The sequence below is a fragment of the Triticum urartu genome, chromosome 2A (assembly GCF_056163025.1).
Source record: "Triticum urartu cultivar PI428250 chromosome 2A, HENAU_Tu73, whole genome shotgun sequence".
Lineage (NCBI taxonomy): Eukaryota > Viridiplantae > Streptophyta > Magnoliopsida > Poales > Poaceae > Triticum > Triticum urartu.
The window spans coordinates 600571143-600587523 of record NC_141874.1 but is presented as its reverse complement, the minus strand read 5'-3'; the positions used below and the strand labels follow the sequence as shown (position 1 = coordinate 600587523).

The 16381-nt window shown below is 52.1% G+C and overlaps 1 protein-coding gene across 1 annotated transcript; it reads right to left on the bottom strand.

Annotated features, from left to right (window-relative positions):
* Nucleotides 1-7463: 7463 nt before the first annotated feature.
* LOC125531104 (GEM-like protein 4) lies at nucleotides 7464-9062 on the bottom strand. The gene is made up of 3 exons (XM_048695512.2): nucleotides 8531-9062; nucleotides 8341-8409; nucleotides 7464-8226 (listed from the first exon to the last, which is right to left on the bottom strand). The coding sequence occupies exons 1-3, from the start codon at nucleotides 8706-8708 to the stop codon at nucleotides 7766-7768; spliced, it is 708 nt and encodes a 235-aa protein (XP_048551469.1). The 5' UTR covers nucleotides 8709-9062; the 3' UTR covers nucleotides 7464-7765.
* Nucleotides 9063-16381: the final 7319 nt, after the last annotated feature.

The following is a 16381-nucleotide window of genomic DNA, read 5'->3' as shown; positions in this document are numbered from 1 at the left end:
TTTTCCGACGGGGAATGGCTATCTAGCGGTGAAGGGCGGCGGGCGTCGTCGGGATATAGCTAGTGGCGGCCGAGGGCGCGCGGGGTGGAAGACGAGTCGGGGAAGAAAATCTTGACTTTTCACCTGAGGGTGTGGGTCAGCCGCGCTTTTCCCTTGCGCCAGAGCCCCCGATCGCCCCCAGTGCGCCGGGTTCGGCCTGCGCGCGCCGGGAGGAAAAAAGGGCCGAACCGGCGCTTTTCGTCGTCCTGGGGGCGCGACTGGGGCGTTTTTTTGGCGCCAGCGCCGAAATAGTGGCCTGAGGGGGCTTGTTGGGGGCGCGGCTGGAGATGCTCTTAGGTCCTGTTTGGTTCATAAGTCCTAGGACTTTTTCTAGTCCCAACTAAAATGTCCCTAATCCCTTCCTGTTTGTTTCCAGGGACTAAAAAGTCCCTAGTCCCTCTCTAGAGGTTATTAAATGACCATGTTACCCCTAGTATATAGAAAAATAACAATCAAACAACATCATGGGGTGGTGGGCCAATGGGTGCATGAAGGGGCATTGTTGGAAAAATCCCCAAAAGTCCCAATAAAGACTCTCCTTGAGAGTCTTCTTCATTTAGTCTTAAAAAGCAACTTTTAGTCTCTAGTAGTCCCTCCCGTTTGATTAAAAAGTCTCTAAGAGGGACTTTTTCTAGTCCCTACACCAAAAAGTCGCTGGAAACAAACACCCCCTTAGTAGCCTTGCTTTGTGCTTTTAGTAGGTTTTTAGGGCAACTCCAACGGGCAGACCCAAACGGACACCGCTTCTGTCCACTTTTCGTCCGTTTGGGTCGCCCGTCCGCGCGTCCGTGTCCGCTTTTTCATTTGGGTCGGCCCGTGCGCCCAAGGGGAGGCAGACTCATTTTGTTCGTGTCCGCGTTGGCATTAAATCGAACACCTTGTGGGCGAGCTCCCACGTCGCCCTGCGCTGCTCCTGTGCTGCAACTCTCGCCCCGCCCGCGCCCTGCCGTGTCCCCGGTGCTCGCTTGCGCGTGGCGCAGCTCGCCGCGGCCGCCGCGCCCGCCTGCCTCGCGCTACAGCTCGCCGCGCCCGCCTGCCTCGCGCTGCAACTCGCCGCGCCCGCCGCCGCTCATGCATGTCGCGCCAGCTCGCCCTGCCGCTTGCCGCGGCCTCGCTAGCTCGCCCCGCCTGCCACAACTAGCCGCGGCCACCACACTAGCTCACTCCGCCCACCGCAGCTCGTGCCCGCCGCACCTCGCGCTCCGGCCCGCCTTGCCCCGTGCCCCCGTGCTCCGACCCGCGCTCGCCCCGCGCCCCCGTGCTCCGGCCCGCCCTGTCCCGCGCTGAGCTCGCGACCCCCGCGCCCGTCCTCGCCCGTGCTCACCTCGCCGCGCTCGCGCTCGTGCCCGCCCCGTCCCGCGCTGAGCTCGCCACCCCCGCATGTGCTAGGGTCGCCGTGCTCGCCCGCCCGTGCTCGGGTCGCCGCACCCGCCCCGCTCGTGCTCGTCCTCGCGCAGCAACTAGCTGACCCGCGCGGCGGAGCTTGAGCGCTGCGTCGGGCACAGTGCGAGGAGCGAGGTCGGGCGCAACTCGACGGGTGGCAGCTCTCCAGCTCCGGCTGCTACGACGATCGGGGTATGGGGGAGGCGAGGCGAGGCCGGGCGCGGGGAAGGGGAGGCGAGGCGAGGCCGGCTGCCGGCGTGGTTGTACGGGGGTTGGGCAGAGAAAAAGGAGGAGAAAGAGGTGCGAGGTGGTGAGTCTGTGCCAGGTGGACCAACCTCGCATGCAGCGGACGAGGAGGACGCAAAGAGCGCCCGCTTTGTGTCCGCCTCGGACCCAAATGCAACCCAAATTTGCGCCTGAAATGGGTCCGCGCAGACACAAAGCGGACAGAAATAGAAATGGGTCAGTGCGTTGGGCATTGTTTTTTTGTCCGCACGGACCCAAATGGGCAGACACGGACAAAATGGGTCCGCCCATTGGAGTTGCTCTTATAGCCACATGTTTTGAATACTGCGGCTATAGTTGGATGGTGGCCCCCGCATCCATGTTCGTGGACTAATTCCTTTGTCTGCTGATGGATGCAAGAGGAATTTGCGAGTCCCGTTGAAGATGCCCTTACTCCCTCTATCAAAATACATGATGTTTTTTTTGACACTATACGTTTTAAACAGAGTAGCTGGCATCACTTTGTGAGACTATCACCGTGTCAAGGTGTCATTATCTGTGTTCCACATCTTCCCATATACAAAAAAAAAGGCCTTATGCGAATCAAGCGTTTGAATTGTGGTACTGTGGGAGTTTCCATGCTCTAGGAAATTGGGCGACACGAATGCACGGGGAAATAGTCCGGCATGCATGCATGCATGCATGCAGCCAGTGGCCAGCGGGCAAGCTGTCAGTGCATACACTCTTTGCAGTATAGCAAATTAAACAACATGCAGAAGATTTATCTACTTTTTTTTTAAACAATGATCTATCTAATTCAAATTCAGATGCACACGCGTGCCGTGATACACTCGTTCCCTCTTGCTGTTTTCTTTCCCCTTTTGAGCTCGGTACTCGTCACCGCTTACACAAGTTCACAACCACGGTAGTTCGGGATAAGGCCGTACATGCGCAAGCAGCGAGGCCGGGCCGTTGCGAATCCGTCCGGCTAGCCAGCTTGTTGCTCCCCAGCCAACCTAATTTGGCTCCTCCGAGCTCCAGCTACGTCAAGCTCAACACATAAGCTGTGGTCGATCGGGACACGCGGATCGGCACCGATCGACCAGGTTTTGCGAACGCCACGTGCGGGGCTCGTTTGCATCATGCACCAACCGCTTCGGCGGCATGGTATGTCTTGCCTGCTGCTTTGAGGGGAAACAGCCGGGCGCGGCTTGGCCCTCGATCGGCAAGCAGCAAAGGTATGTAGCTGCTCTGGTGTGACTTCTTATCGGTTTTCAATATTTTATGTATTTACTCCTTTTCACCTTTTTTTAATATAGGTTTAATTCTTCCTTCAATTTTTTGTGCTTCCTAAGTTTTTCTCTTCCTTTTCTTTCTCTTTTCCATTTTTCTCTCTTTTAATATGAATGACAACCTTTTTCAATACACGTTCGTATACATGCTTAACATTTTCTTTCTGAACAACGGAACATTTTTTAAAGACATGATGTACATTTTTAAAACATTGTTTTGAATACGTATAAACACTTTTCTAATGTAAGTTGACTTTTTTAATTGCACAAAACATTTTAACTGTACAAACGTTTTTACATTTTAGGTACAATTTTCCCAATTTTCATGATTTTTTTAATATCACATAATTTTTTGAAGATACGAAACATTTTCTAAAATTACACAGGATTTTTTGCATTGTATTAAAAACATTAAATGTAATGAACATATTATTTGATATGCACGAACATATTTTTAATGTCACTGATATTTTCTGGCTGCTATCAACATTTCTTAAAGGTTGCATGAACATTGTTTTTACACTGCATGGCATTTTTTATTTTTATTTTATTGAGAATTGGACATTTTTTATGTGTCCAGTGATTTTTGTTTTAAATTTTAAGTAAATTATTTTCTGGGATATATGTATTTAAAATATATAAAATAAAACTGCAAAAGGTAAAATGAAAAAAAGGGAAAACTAGCCCATGAACGAAGTGTCACCGGCCGGCTCATTAGGGGGCATTCCTTGAGGCGACGCGGCGTTACCTTTTGCAGCAAGCGAGGTATAGTGACGGATGTTTCGTAGCGGCACCTAAAGTCGTGCGATGCGCCATCTTTTCTGGTTGATCTGTGGCAGGTGGGCTTGATTTTCTTGTATCACAGCAGACTGCAATGGTCTATGGTTTACCTGGATGGCTGAGTGAGCCCGCAAATTGTCGGGCAAACAACCATTCCCTTTCGTAAAAATGCATATAGATTACCCGTTCAAAAATGTGTTGCCATAGTAAGAATAGTAAAACATACTATGATGTTCATATTAAATATTGTTAAAGCAAGTTTAAATATTTAAAAGATTATTCTAAAAAATTGAAAATATTCACCATGTATTAAAAATTGTATCATGTGTATTATAAAAATGTGCATCATGTATTTAAAAAGTATTTATTATGTGTTTGATAATTGTTCATCATATCTTAAATACTTTACAAAAGCATAAAAAAAAACGTAAAACAAGAAAAGAAAAAGGAAATTAGAATCATAGAATAACACGGAAAAAGCTGTAAACAGAGAAATAAAGGAAAAAGAAGGAAAATGCAAACTGAAACCAAAAGAAAAGCAAAAGGAAAAGAAATCCAAGAGAACCAGCCGAACCCCCCACTCCTCCTTCCCATGCGACTTCCCAAATATTTGATGCAATGTTCGTCAAATAAGATTTATTTGGATGAGTGACGTTCAAGGTTTTTCCTCCAGCCCCAAGCATGTGAGATGATTATTGATATAGCTGGCCAAACGGGCCGTGCTAACTGGGCCGGCCCGGTAGCACGCAGGAACAGCACAGCCCAGGCACGGCACGGCCCGAGCTAAACGGGCTAGGCCCGGCACGCGGCACGCCATGGGTTATGCCTGGGCCTGGAGACTGGGCACGCGGACCGGCACGACACGGCCCGTTTATTTTTTTCAGAATATATATATATATATATATATATATATATATATATATATATATATATATATATATATATATATATATATATATATATATTTGAGGGGGGAAAACCAAGTTTATTCAGCAAAATCCACATGAAGCGGGATACATCTCTGGTCGTGAGGAGCACCAAACCAAACATGGCGCCCCGGACCTCTCGAGAGGGAGAACTTGGCTAAACTATGTGCTTCATAATTAACAGCACGACTCTCAAAGGAAAAAATACATTGAAAGAAAGACGCTCTAAGGTTTATTTCCGCGATGATCGCTCCATACGACCCGTGTGACTTCCTGTTGATATCTGAAATGACTTGTTGGCAGTCTGAGGCGATAACAAAATACTAGATACCCATATCTTCCGCAAGGGATAACGCCTCCCGGCACGCGATAGCCTCAAGTGTTGCAGGATCTTCCACTCCCTCGATCACTAGAGCCGAACTACCCATGTAGTTTCCCTCCCCATCTTTGCAAACAGCTGCCGCAGATCCTCCTCTTCTTATCACAACTCCTGCATCTACATGAATCTTGCAATACCCTGGCGGAGGTTTCTTCGGCCTTCTCTGAACCGGTGCAGCGGACACTGGTGCAGCGACTCGTTCTGGTTTCATGGTTTTATAGTATCAAGTTCTGCAATAAACCTTCCAATAAAGCCGAATGTAGATTGGGGGCTCTGAAAAATGGACTCGTGAATAGCTTTACGTCGGGCATGCCAGATAGACCACAGTGTGACTGCTGCAACAATGAACTGATCATGTGATAATACTTGTATGAGCGTGAACAGCCACTGCCTTGCGCTTGGCTCCGTGCTCCCTATTATTTTATGTGTGATGTCCTCGTCGATGAGCGCCCAAACACTCCTTGATGATGAGCACTCAAGCAGGGAGTGTCGCCACGAATCTCGATTACCACAGAGCCCGCATTGGTCGGTGTCATCCATATGTCTATGTGCTCTGACATCATTTGTGGGTAGGGAATGCTTTGAGAGTCTCCATAAGAACATACAGATTTTACCCGGAACCTCCGTCTTCCATAGTCTCTTCCACGCTCCCTCCTCTACAATGGAGTTAGATTGTCCCGCCGACCCTTCTAACCAAGCTTCCCGTCTTGATTTGGCTGCGACAAGCATCTTATACGCAGACTTGACAGTGAACTCTCCATGTTTCTCGTAGTACCAGGCCCAAAAGTCACTTATGTTTCTGATGCACAGAGGGATTGCTAGCACAACTTGTGCATCTATTGGCATAAGATGTTCTTGAACCAGTTGCCTGTTCCATGATGTCGTCGATCCAGTTATGAGCTCAGCCACCTTGGGGGGCGGATTTTGGGATATAGTTCCCAAGGGTCGGAACATCCCTTCACGTGGCAACCAGTTTTGATTCCAGATATGTGTTGTTTCTCCGTTACCAATCCGTCTGATCAGCCCCTGACGTAGTGTGTCCCTGCCTTCAATGATGGCCCGCCACACTTGGCTTGGGTGGTTCCCAAGTTCAGCACCCAGGATATCCGAGTTTGGGTAATACACACTTTTCAAAATACGTGCACTTAGTGTTGCAGGATTCTGTAGCAGCCTCCACGCTTGTTTTGCCAACATTGCTAAGTTAAAGAGCTCGAAATCTTTGAAGCCCAAACCCCCCATGCTCTTGGGCTGCGTCATAGTTTTTCAAGAGACCCAGTGAGGCTTCCGTTTTCCTTCCTTACTTCCCCACCAAAACTTTCTAATAAGCATGTTCAGATGTTGGCATAAACCTCTCGGAAGCTTGAAGCAGGACATAGAAAAAACCGGGACTCCCTGTGCCACAGATTTCACCAACACTTCTTTCCCTGCAGAGGAGATAGTGCGTTCAATCCAGCCCTGAACCTTACTCCAAAGACGATCTTTCAAATATTTAAAAGCACCGATATTACAGCCCAATAGGCCTAAAATACAGCCCAACAGGCTAAAAATTAGATGGGCTAGCGTGCTAATCGTGCCACGGGCAGCCCTGTTTAATAATCAGGCTGTGCCTGGGCCAGAGAGCCACGCCCGTGGGCCGGCAAGGCACGGCCCGGCTATTAAACGTGCCATGGCGGGCCGTGCCGGGCCAGGCACGATTAGCACGGGCTAGGCCGTGCCGTGACGGGCCGGCCCGTTTGGCCAGGTCAGATTTATTGAGTGAAAAAAGTAGGTCTAAAAAAATGGTGCAAGTAAACCTGGCAGCTTGAGAAGCCCATGAACAAGAAGTCGAACATGTGAAAGAAAAAATTTCGAGCACAACACCGTCAGTCGAGACAAAACGGGTTGCAAGAAATGCCCAAGGCTCGTGAACTGCTCAAGTGCAAAAAAATAATTTGCTTGACTCAAGACCGACTCAAAAGAAAATTGGTTGAGTATGAGCTTCTTTTTATCTCGGTTCAATAGTTAGGCGAGTTTGAGCAAGGCCAGCTATTTCTATTTTGACTACATAGCTCGAGTACAATAGTAGGTACATTATCTTGGAGACAGAGGATGAAAATAAGAATAATTTATCTTATGTTTTCGAAAGAAAAAAATCATTATCTTTAATAGGCATGATTTTTTTTGCGTTTTACACAGAAACACACATAATTGCCAAATTTTACATAATCATGATTATCATCATGCATGAGATTTTTGTACTATTTTTATTTTTCTAAAACAGGTCTGAGATCGACTCAAGATCATTACAAGCCAACTATCAGCCAACTTTGAAATTTAATTCTATCTAGAGTTCATTTTTGTTAGGGCAGCTAGAGTTCTATTGAGCACGCTCGTTGTTAATGTGTGCTGAGCCGAGGTAAGTCTAGGTTGCTTAAGAATTAAGATCATTGATAAGAATAGTAATTTTGAACAACTGCCTTTCCATTCATTCACACGCAGCACGGTTAATTTCTTTGCCCATCCTAGTACAAATTAAGCAATCGCTTGGAAAAACATAAGCCAATCCAAATCGTACGCGGAAGGATCCAAGTTGCTCCGATCCGAAATAAGATCGAGCAATTCCAGCCAGGGCTACTACTACTGCTCTACAGCAAAAGATGGCGCAGCAGCAGCAGCCCACAACTCCACTTCTCATCGTGCCGACGGAACAAACGGCGGGCCTCGCGTACGTCTTCCTCCGGCGGACCGCGCCGCCCGGCTAGTCATTGCAGCTCCGCGACGCCGCCGATGACCTGCTGCATGTACTTGCAGGACCTCTGGTAGCTGACGAAGCCCATGAACCAGAACTCGAAGCCGTCGACGGTGGCAACGTGGATGTACTTCTCCTCCGGCCGGTCGACGTTCTCGCTGGGCCGCACCTTGTCGATCCGCTTGAGCGGGACGACCACCTTGTAGGAGACGCGCGCCACGTCGCCCCTGGGGGAGGTGACGGTGACGGGCCGGTCGCTGCGGAAGGCGATCCGCTTGGTGGAGACGAAGAGCATGCCGGCGATGGGGCCGCCGGTGGTGTAGAGGTAGCACTGCAGCGCCTTCACCAGCCGCTCGCCCTTCTCGGCCGTGAAGGCCTTCCGGAACACGCGCTCGATCCCGCCGGCCTGCAGGATCTTGGCCCCCAGGCTCAGCTTCCCCTTCACGGTCTCCGATATCTTGGGACCCAGCGTCACTGCATACGGTGAACAATGTTGGTCAGAATACAAGCGCCTTTCACGCATCAACTTTTAACAGACGTTGGATTGCAGAAGAAACATGTATGCACGATCGAGTGCGTGCTACTTACCATGCTCACGGAAGCCTTGCGCCCTTCTGCTCAGCTTGCTCACCCAGTGGACAACCTGACCCTTGCTGCCTGCAGAATCAACACACAATTTAATTAGCATAAGCCTCAACATCTTTGCTCTTGCATGCATGCATCGTATTAAGTCCGATTGCACAATATGGCCATGCATGCATGCATGATTGGGACTTACTGTGCTTGTAGCCGAAAGACGTGTAGGGGCTAGGATTCGTCAAGGAGACAGCAAGGTGATCGCCGTCGGCCTTCCTGAACGACTGGCCGTCCCTGGCCGACGGCGCCTTCTCCTCAATCCCATACGCCTTGGAGGTCACCGGGACTCCCACGACATGGCCGCCGCTGCTGGACTTCATCTTGGCTGACTGCTGCAGAAAGCTCGACGAAGAACGATCGATCAACTAGCTAGGTCCGCCGTGCGTTGCGCTGCGCTGGTGGTGGTGTTGGTGGTGGGTTAACTTAGCGAGTAAGGTATCGGGGATTGGTACCGGAGTGCCGCTGCGGTGGCCGGGCTTTTATAGGCGGCCGCGCGCGCGCGGTGGTGGATCCTTTTGGCAAAGGCAGCGGGCATGCGGAGTCAGCAGCCGGGCCGGCCGAGTCACCGGCGGATCAGAAAGGCGCGCGCGGTCGTCCACGTTCGTGGCCGCGTCATCCCATAGCTAATTCGGCCTGGCCAACCTAGCCAGAGAGAGGCGGAGCTTTGGCGCCCCTTGGAGACGGCCTTGCCCCCTTTCCGTTTCCATGGGAGGGCCAGGTGCGGCATATTCATTTTGCCCGAAAGCGCGATTCGAGATTTCTCTACGGGATCGGGGCATGGCCATGGCGAGATGGCTACGTGCGGTGGGTTCTCTGCCGCTTTCCAGGAAGCGCCCCATGTGCCTGCACATTCTCGCTCCCACCGGATTGCAGGTAAAGGCGGGTGGCGCCGTGTCGGGGGCAACAAGGGCCGGGCCCGATGTGCAGTGCAGGGACCAGTTTTCTTGTAGGGATCGATGCCATGCCTCTGCAGACGACTTTCGTATCGTGCATTGCACTCGGACAGTATGCTACTGTATCATAATATCAGTAACATGCATGCACGTAGATGTAGACCGTATATCTGCATGCACGTGGACCATGCATATGCACACATCCTCAAGGTTTGTAGGATTGTTGACGGTCCAACGCAAGGGCGGCAAGAGTTTGTTCCCGGGATCGCTGCCGCAATGGACCCCCAACCACGATCCATCAATTCATCGACGTGGAACCAGGGAAAACATGACTCACTCACAGCCATTTCACTGAAGATCGACCAGAACGCCGCTAAAGCCTAGGCATAGCTAACAACAGTTTGGCAGTTGGTACTCTTCCAAGCCGAGCTTGCCCACCCATCGAAGTTTCCGCTCGTGCTACCCTAACCCTACCCACAAATCTACACGTCGTGTTCGGAGTCAGCCCCACGCAGCACCGAGTCAGCATGCCTGCAGCCTCACCTAACGCCGCATGTAAGGCCAACTCCGTGCCACCCTATTCTGTCCGGCCCCGTCCGTTTGGGATAAAAGGGACAAAAAAGGCGGCCCAGCGCGCGGGAGCAAACAGACTTTTGTCCGCTTTGTGTCCGTTTTCGACCCATCCCCGGCCCAAACTTGCGCCGGTTTTGGGGTGAAACGGACAGCGCGCGAACGGGTGGGACGCGCGCGCTTGTCCTCCCCTGGCCCGCCTGTCGGTGGGAGAAACCAAAAACCCCCCGACAGCCATTTGGCGCCATTTCCTCCAAACCCTCCCACGCCGCCCCCCCCCTCTCTCCCCCGTCCATGGCCGACGCCTCGCCGAGTTCCGGCGGCCTGGCCGTCGACCCGACCGCAAAGGTGAAGAAGAAGGCGCCAAGGAAGCCGCGGTCGGAGTACACGCCGGAGGGGATCGCCAAGTTGAACGCGGAATCGGCGAAGAGGAGGAAACGGAGAGCGGCCGTCAAGATCAATGCCGCCGCGGCCAAGTTCGCTGCCCAGCGCGAGGAGCTGGAGGCCGCGCGGCGCAAGGCCGCTGCCGACGAGAAGGAGGACCTCGTCAACAAAGCGCAAGCCATCCTCATGCTTGGCCGTCGGCCCGGCGAGCACAGGCTCGTCGGTCGCCCGGCCTACGCACTGCTAGTCGCCGACGTCGCGCGCCGCGTCCATGTCGCCCGGCTTTCCTCCACCCAGGCACGACGGCCAGACCCATTTCTCGGCGTCGCCGGACGTGGGCTTGTTCGCGCCGTCCACACCACGCCCCGCGGCCGTCATCGACCTCAACGTGACGCCTGGGTCCAGTAGCGGCAGGCGGCCTTCCGTCGAGATGCAAAGAAAGCAGGCGCGTGCACCGTTCACGGGCACCATGCCGGCCCCCCGCGTGTTGTTTGACGAAATGCCAACCTCAACGCCGACGGTGGACGACCCCTTCTACAACCAGTACATGGAGGACGTGATCTTTCAGGGTGGGCATGGCCGTGCCTACGACCCCGATGAGACCCAAAGTCGGGACGGCCGCGCCCAGTACGCGCCCGATGAAGAGGCCGACGACCGTGCTGACTACGACCACCGTCGGCGTTGAAGAGGATCAATAATTGCCCTAAGTTCAAGGATCAATACCGTGAACTTCAAAGGAAGAGAGGCAAGAAGACGGCCAAGTTCGCCAGAGGTGGGGATGGCGAGGCGTTGAAGAGGCCGAGGGGCAAGACCAACTCAAAGGTGGACGACATACGTGACGCCTGATCCATGGCCTTGCATGAGACTTTGCATGGCATGATGTCACATAAGGATGTGAGGGACGAGAAGAAGCGGCAAAGCAAGGACGAGCAAATGAAGCAATACCTAGACCTCCAACGACAGAAGCTTGAGATGGAGGAGGCGGCCAAGAAGAGGAAGATAGACATGGAGGAGGCGGCCCGGCAAAGGCAGCTCGACATGGAAGAGGCCGCCCGGCAAAGGCAGCTCGACATCGAGGCCGAGAACGTCAAGGCCAGGCAGAGGCAGCTCGACATCGAGGCCACCAATGCCGCCACCAAAGCGAAGGAGGTGGCTCTTGCGATCATGAGCGTGGACTTGTCAAAGATGAGCGACAAGACGAGGGCCTGGTTTGAGGCCAAGCAGAAGGAGATGCTCGACGCTGAAGGCCTAAACTAGGTCGTCCGATCGGTGTGGCCGTTCTTTTTGGAGGCTGGCATGGATGCCGCCCGCCCGCTGGGCCGCTGGCAGTGTGCCGGTGAAAAAACATTCATTTTGGAGGCCGGCTGTGTTGCCGGCCGCTGGCTGTGTTGCCGACGAGGACAACTATTTATTTTGGAGGCTGGCTGTGTTGCCGGCGATGGTCGTGTAGGCCGCTGGCTTTGTTGCCGGCGTGATGAACTCGGGTCGTGAACTGAGGCTTGGCATTTGAAACGTCCATTTTTTTTTAAATAGACGCGGACAGGATGGGGCAAAAGGATGCGGCCACGCGCTGGGCGCATGGCCACCGCATCCCAGGACAGGTCCGGACATGACCCCAAATCTCTACCAAAAAGACAAAAACCGGACAAAACAGACATCCGTTTGGGGTTGCGCGATGGAGTTGGCCTAACCGTGGGCCCGGGGCGCAGTACGTGCGTGTCCACCCGGTAGCGGTGCACCGGCAGGCGCGGCCGGCATGGGCGCCCTGCCGTCCCTGTCCCCCGGATTTGAACCGGCAACCACACGGGCGTTGCGAGGTCGGCCGTTGCACCGCCCCCGAATCTGCCATGGTTGGTTGTGCGCGAATGAACGCGGCGACGTCGGCCGGCCGCGTTGTCTTGTCACATGGAGAGCCCGCAGCTACCTACTCTACTCATCGGAGGCGGATCCTGGCTTTCGGGTGGGGCTCGCCGCCGTCGACTCAGCGTATCTGCGCCGCGGACTACGTGTCGAGGCCGAGGCGGAGATGTCGCGGCGAGGGAAAGGGAGATCACGAGACGAGATCGGTTTCAGGCCGACCAGTCCCGTCCTTCGGAAAAGATGGAAAATGGCAGAGCGAAATAGTGGTAACAGTGATGTCCTGCGTTTCATCGAAAGGAAAAAGAGGTGATGTCCTCCGCCTACCTCCAATAATACATACTCCTGCATGCAGATGTAAGAGCAATTTTAATGAGGCGACCCAAACAAACACGGTTTTTGTTCGTATTTTGTTTGTTTGGGTCGTCCGTCCGTCTAATAGACATGCGGCGGACATGCACACAGGGCCGGCCCTGGGCTAGGGCAGCAGGAGCGACGGCCCGGGGCCCAGCCAAACTAGGGGCCCCGACCTTAGTGCTGCAGCCTATGGAAGAAAAAACCTATACGCAGGGGAGGCCCATCATCTAACAAAAGCCCAACTGCTAAGATGCCTAAACGCACGACTACTAGCTAGAATTGAGCACGGCTGCATAGGGCGAGCGGCTCTTTGCCTCCTCCTATTTGCACGCCAGCGCCCTCTCAAAAAAATAAATTGTTACCCCTCAGAAAAATTGGCATGCTGTCGTACGCTCACATATTTTGGTCGATCGAGCGACTGATTCTCTACGGTAGCGGCTGCCGGATACTAGGGCATTCGCAAGGAATAGCAGAGATAAATCTCTAACGAATTTCTCTTAGCCCTCAATCTTACACTTTGATAAATTTATGTTCTTCTTCTTACAATAAGAGTTTGGTCATTAGTCTTGCCGACTTGGCCCTCGACTCAAGGTGTCCTTGAAGATTAGATTTCGATAGCTAAAGAGCATGGGATTTCACTAATTTTACTGCAACGTTTAGCTGACTTTGCTCTTTTTCTTGCAGACATGTTGCCCAAATAATATTTTACGTGGTTATGATAAAAAGAAGAAAGAGGAAACGAACAAATAAGTTAATTGGATCTCATGATTATTGTAGACTTGGAGGTTAGTTAGCATGTCAGTTCTTTTTTCCAATATATGTATGTAAGTTCTATGAAATTTGATTTAGACTTGAACTAAGACACTTCATCCTATGTTACATCAGGAAAAAATATCATTCTTTACTATAGCTTTGCAAGAATTTATCTATCAATATATGAAATTAGAAAATTCCTCCATTGCCGCCGTTGGGCCCATTCATTGAATTCGCCCTGGGGCCTTCGAAACTCGGGGACCGGCACTGCACGCACAGCTTGTGGGTGAACCCAACGCACAAAACCAAAAAGCGGACAAGCGAGGCTGCCGGCATGGACTCCTTCCTCGACGCGCCGCGCTCCTCCGTGGCCACCACCGGCCCGCCGCCGCGGACTCCGCCACCGGCGTGCGTGGGCTGCAGCTTGGCGACGGGAGCGCAGCCGCCGATGGGTGGCGCGCTCTCTCCGGCGTCTCCGCCCGTGCGTCCGCCCCCTCGCTCTCCGCTGCCCTGCCTGGGGAGAGAAGCCTCCGTCCTTCCGCTTCCGCCAGAGGAGAGAGACGGGCTAGTACCACTACCACCACCAGCAGCAGCGGGGATTTGAGGTGGTGCTTCGAGGAGGCCGGAGAGCTCGTTGCTCCGGACGGAGATGTAGTTCATCTCCGGCGGCGCGTGGGCGCCAGGGACGCGTAGCCCGCCGGGATCCCGCCAGAGAGCGCGTTCCCGAAGAGCGAGACGGACTCGAGCGCGGGGAGGCGCGCCAGCGACGGGGCGAGGGTGCCCGCCAGGCCGACGCCGTGGAGGCGCAGGCGCTGCACAGCGCCCGTGGCTGGATCTCGCCTGCAGTTTCCTGTCGAGCGAACCGTGCGGTGTCGCTGACTAGTAGGGCTAGGGCGGACACCTGAGGGGGCAACAGCGGACGACTAGAGCGCTCGTTTTATCCGCCGCGGACCCATTCGTGGTCCATTTTTGCGTTTAATTTGGGTCGGGAGGGAGGACAAACGGATAACATGCGGACATGGACGTCCGTTTGGGTCGCTCTGTTGGGCTGTGTTTTGTGTCCGAATGATCCAAACAAATAAAATGAGTCATCCCATTAAAGTTGCTCTAAACATCTGAATGTTTTCCAGTGTGTTTTTATTAGATCGATCAGATGCTAACCCAGAATTCATACCAACGACCTTTTGATGTGGTACACGTGAGTGCATGAATATTAATAAACTTGGTTTGTTTTGAGCCAGAGTAGGAGGAGAGCAAGTCACTGTTAATTTTCTGGATTGAGTTGCTCCTGAGAGAAACTTATTAAACACAAAGAGCTTTATCTGCTACTCCTTCTGTAACTTAATGCACGTCTTATTCCAGGATGCACACCTATGCAGCGCCTCTTGCTTTTATGCGGATGATGTTGTGTTATCAGACCATCGAGACCTGACTTGATGTTTGTCAAAGAGGTAATCATGATCTTCGGAGAGGCCTCGGGCCTTAGGATTAACTATGTGAAGTCTTCGACCATTATGATTCGTGCTGAAGAGGAAGATGAGGAATTGGCGAAGAGTGCGTTGCCGTGGAAAATGGAGAAGTTTCCATTCAAATATCTCGGGCTTCAATTGGGAATCAGACAACTCACCTGCTCTGAGTGACAGCCAATTGTGGATGATGTTCTGAAGATTGTTTCAGGATGGCAGAGAGGTCTGGTTACTAGGTCGGGTCGTCTTATTTTGGTCAATCGGGTTGTTCGCCCCACTCATCACTTAATGGTGGCAGAAGCGCCCAAATGGGCACTTGAGAGGGTGGACAAGGGGCCGAGCATTATTTTGGGCTGGATCTGACACCATTCATGCAGGGAAGTGTGCTATTGCCTGGCAGCGGGTTTTCCGCCCTAAAGGTCTGGGAGGGCTTGGAGTTATAAATTTGCACAAACATGGGATCGCTCTTAGACTGCGGTGGGAATGGCTCAAGGTACTTACAGCTCGCGGCCTTGGCAAGGCCTAAGTTTCACCTCCGACAAGCAAGTTCTGACGACGTTTGATAGCTTGGTCAACTGGCAGCTAGGGGAGGGATCCAGTATGGTGTTTTGGAGAGACCGCTGACTAAATGGAGCTCGTATTGCTGAAATTGCTCCCCTAAATATGGACAAGGTCAAGACACAAGTAGTGAACAAAAGGACTGTAAAGGATGCGATGCATCTACATGCATGGACATCGGACATTGTAGGAGAGATGTCGACTAAGGGGTTGATTCAGTTCATCCATCTCTGGAATAGACTGGTCGATGTGGATCTCACTCCCGTTGAGGAGGACAAGTCGGTCTGGCAATGGGATGCCTTGGGCATGTATACGGCTAGCTCTGCTTATAAGATGCTATGTGAAGGGAGCATGAGATTTCAATGTGCACCTGCAGTATGGCGGTGCTGGGCACCGCTCACTTGCAAGATCTTTATATGGTTGGCCTTGCACTATCGTCTTCGGACGTTGGACCGTAGATTCAGACACGGGATGCAAGATCTGACTTCAGTTTGCTACCTGTGTGATCAGGAGGAGGACACTGTGGACCATATTCTATTTCAGTGTGTTTTTGCTCGACATGTCTGGTTCCTAAGCTTTAGGAGACTCGGCATAGATACTTCCATCTTGCCAACAGTGGTAGATAATCTGGAGGATTGGTGGGCAAGGTCGAGGAAGCATATTACCAATGGTAGGGTTTTTGCTTCAAATGCTATCACGGATGAATGGGGCACTGCTGAATTGATACACCATAAACTTTTGAGATGGGTGTCGGCAGGAGGTAGAGAAGTCTAACATTTAGTTGAGTAGTAGAGTGTGTGAGTTGGAGTGTTGAGCTCGATGTGCCAACCGGTTGTGGTTTGGCCGTCAATTGTAATTCTTGTAACTAATCTTTGCCTTCTATGAATCAATGGTACGCAATTTGCGTACTCTCAAAAAAAGTTACCGAGGGAGTATCTTGATATACCCATCCCCATTCCTGCCCTAGTTCATCTTGATTTCTGTCCCCTCCCCACCCTGAGAGAGGAGGATGTGGCGGGTAGGTCTTTTAGTTTATGTGAGGAAGAACGGGAAGAGACTAGAGGTGATCTGATGGCAGAATGACAAGGAAAATGGCAATCTAGGCATAACAGAGGATGACAAGGTAGTAGATGTAGTAATTCCCAGTTCAAAATA

Coding starts and splice junctions, on each gene's coding strand:
- LOC125531104 (XM_048695512.2), bottom strand. CDS start 8,708: ATGAAGTCCAGCAGCGGCGGCCATGTCGTGGGAGTCCCGGTGACCTCC. Junction 8,410..8,530: donor GTCTTTCGGCTACAAGCACA/GTAAGTCCCAAT, acceptor TTGATTCTGCAG/GCAGCAAGGGTCAGGTTGTC. Junction 8,227..8,340: donor GCAAGGCTTCCGTGAGCATG/GTAAGTAGCACG, acceptor CACCGTATGCAG/TGACGCTGGGTCCCAAGATA.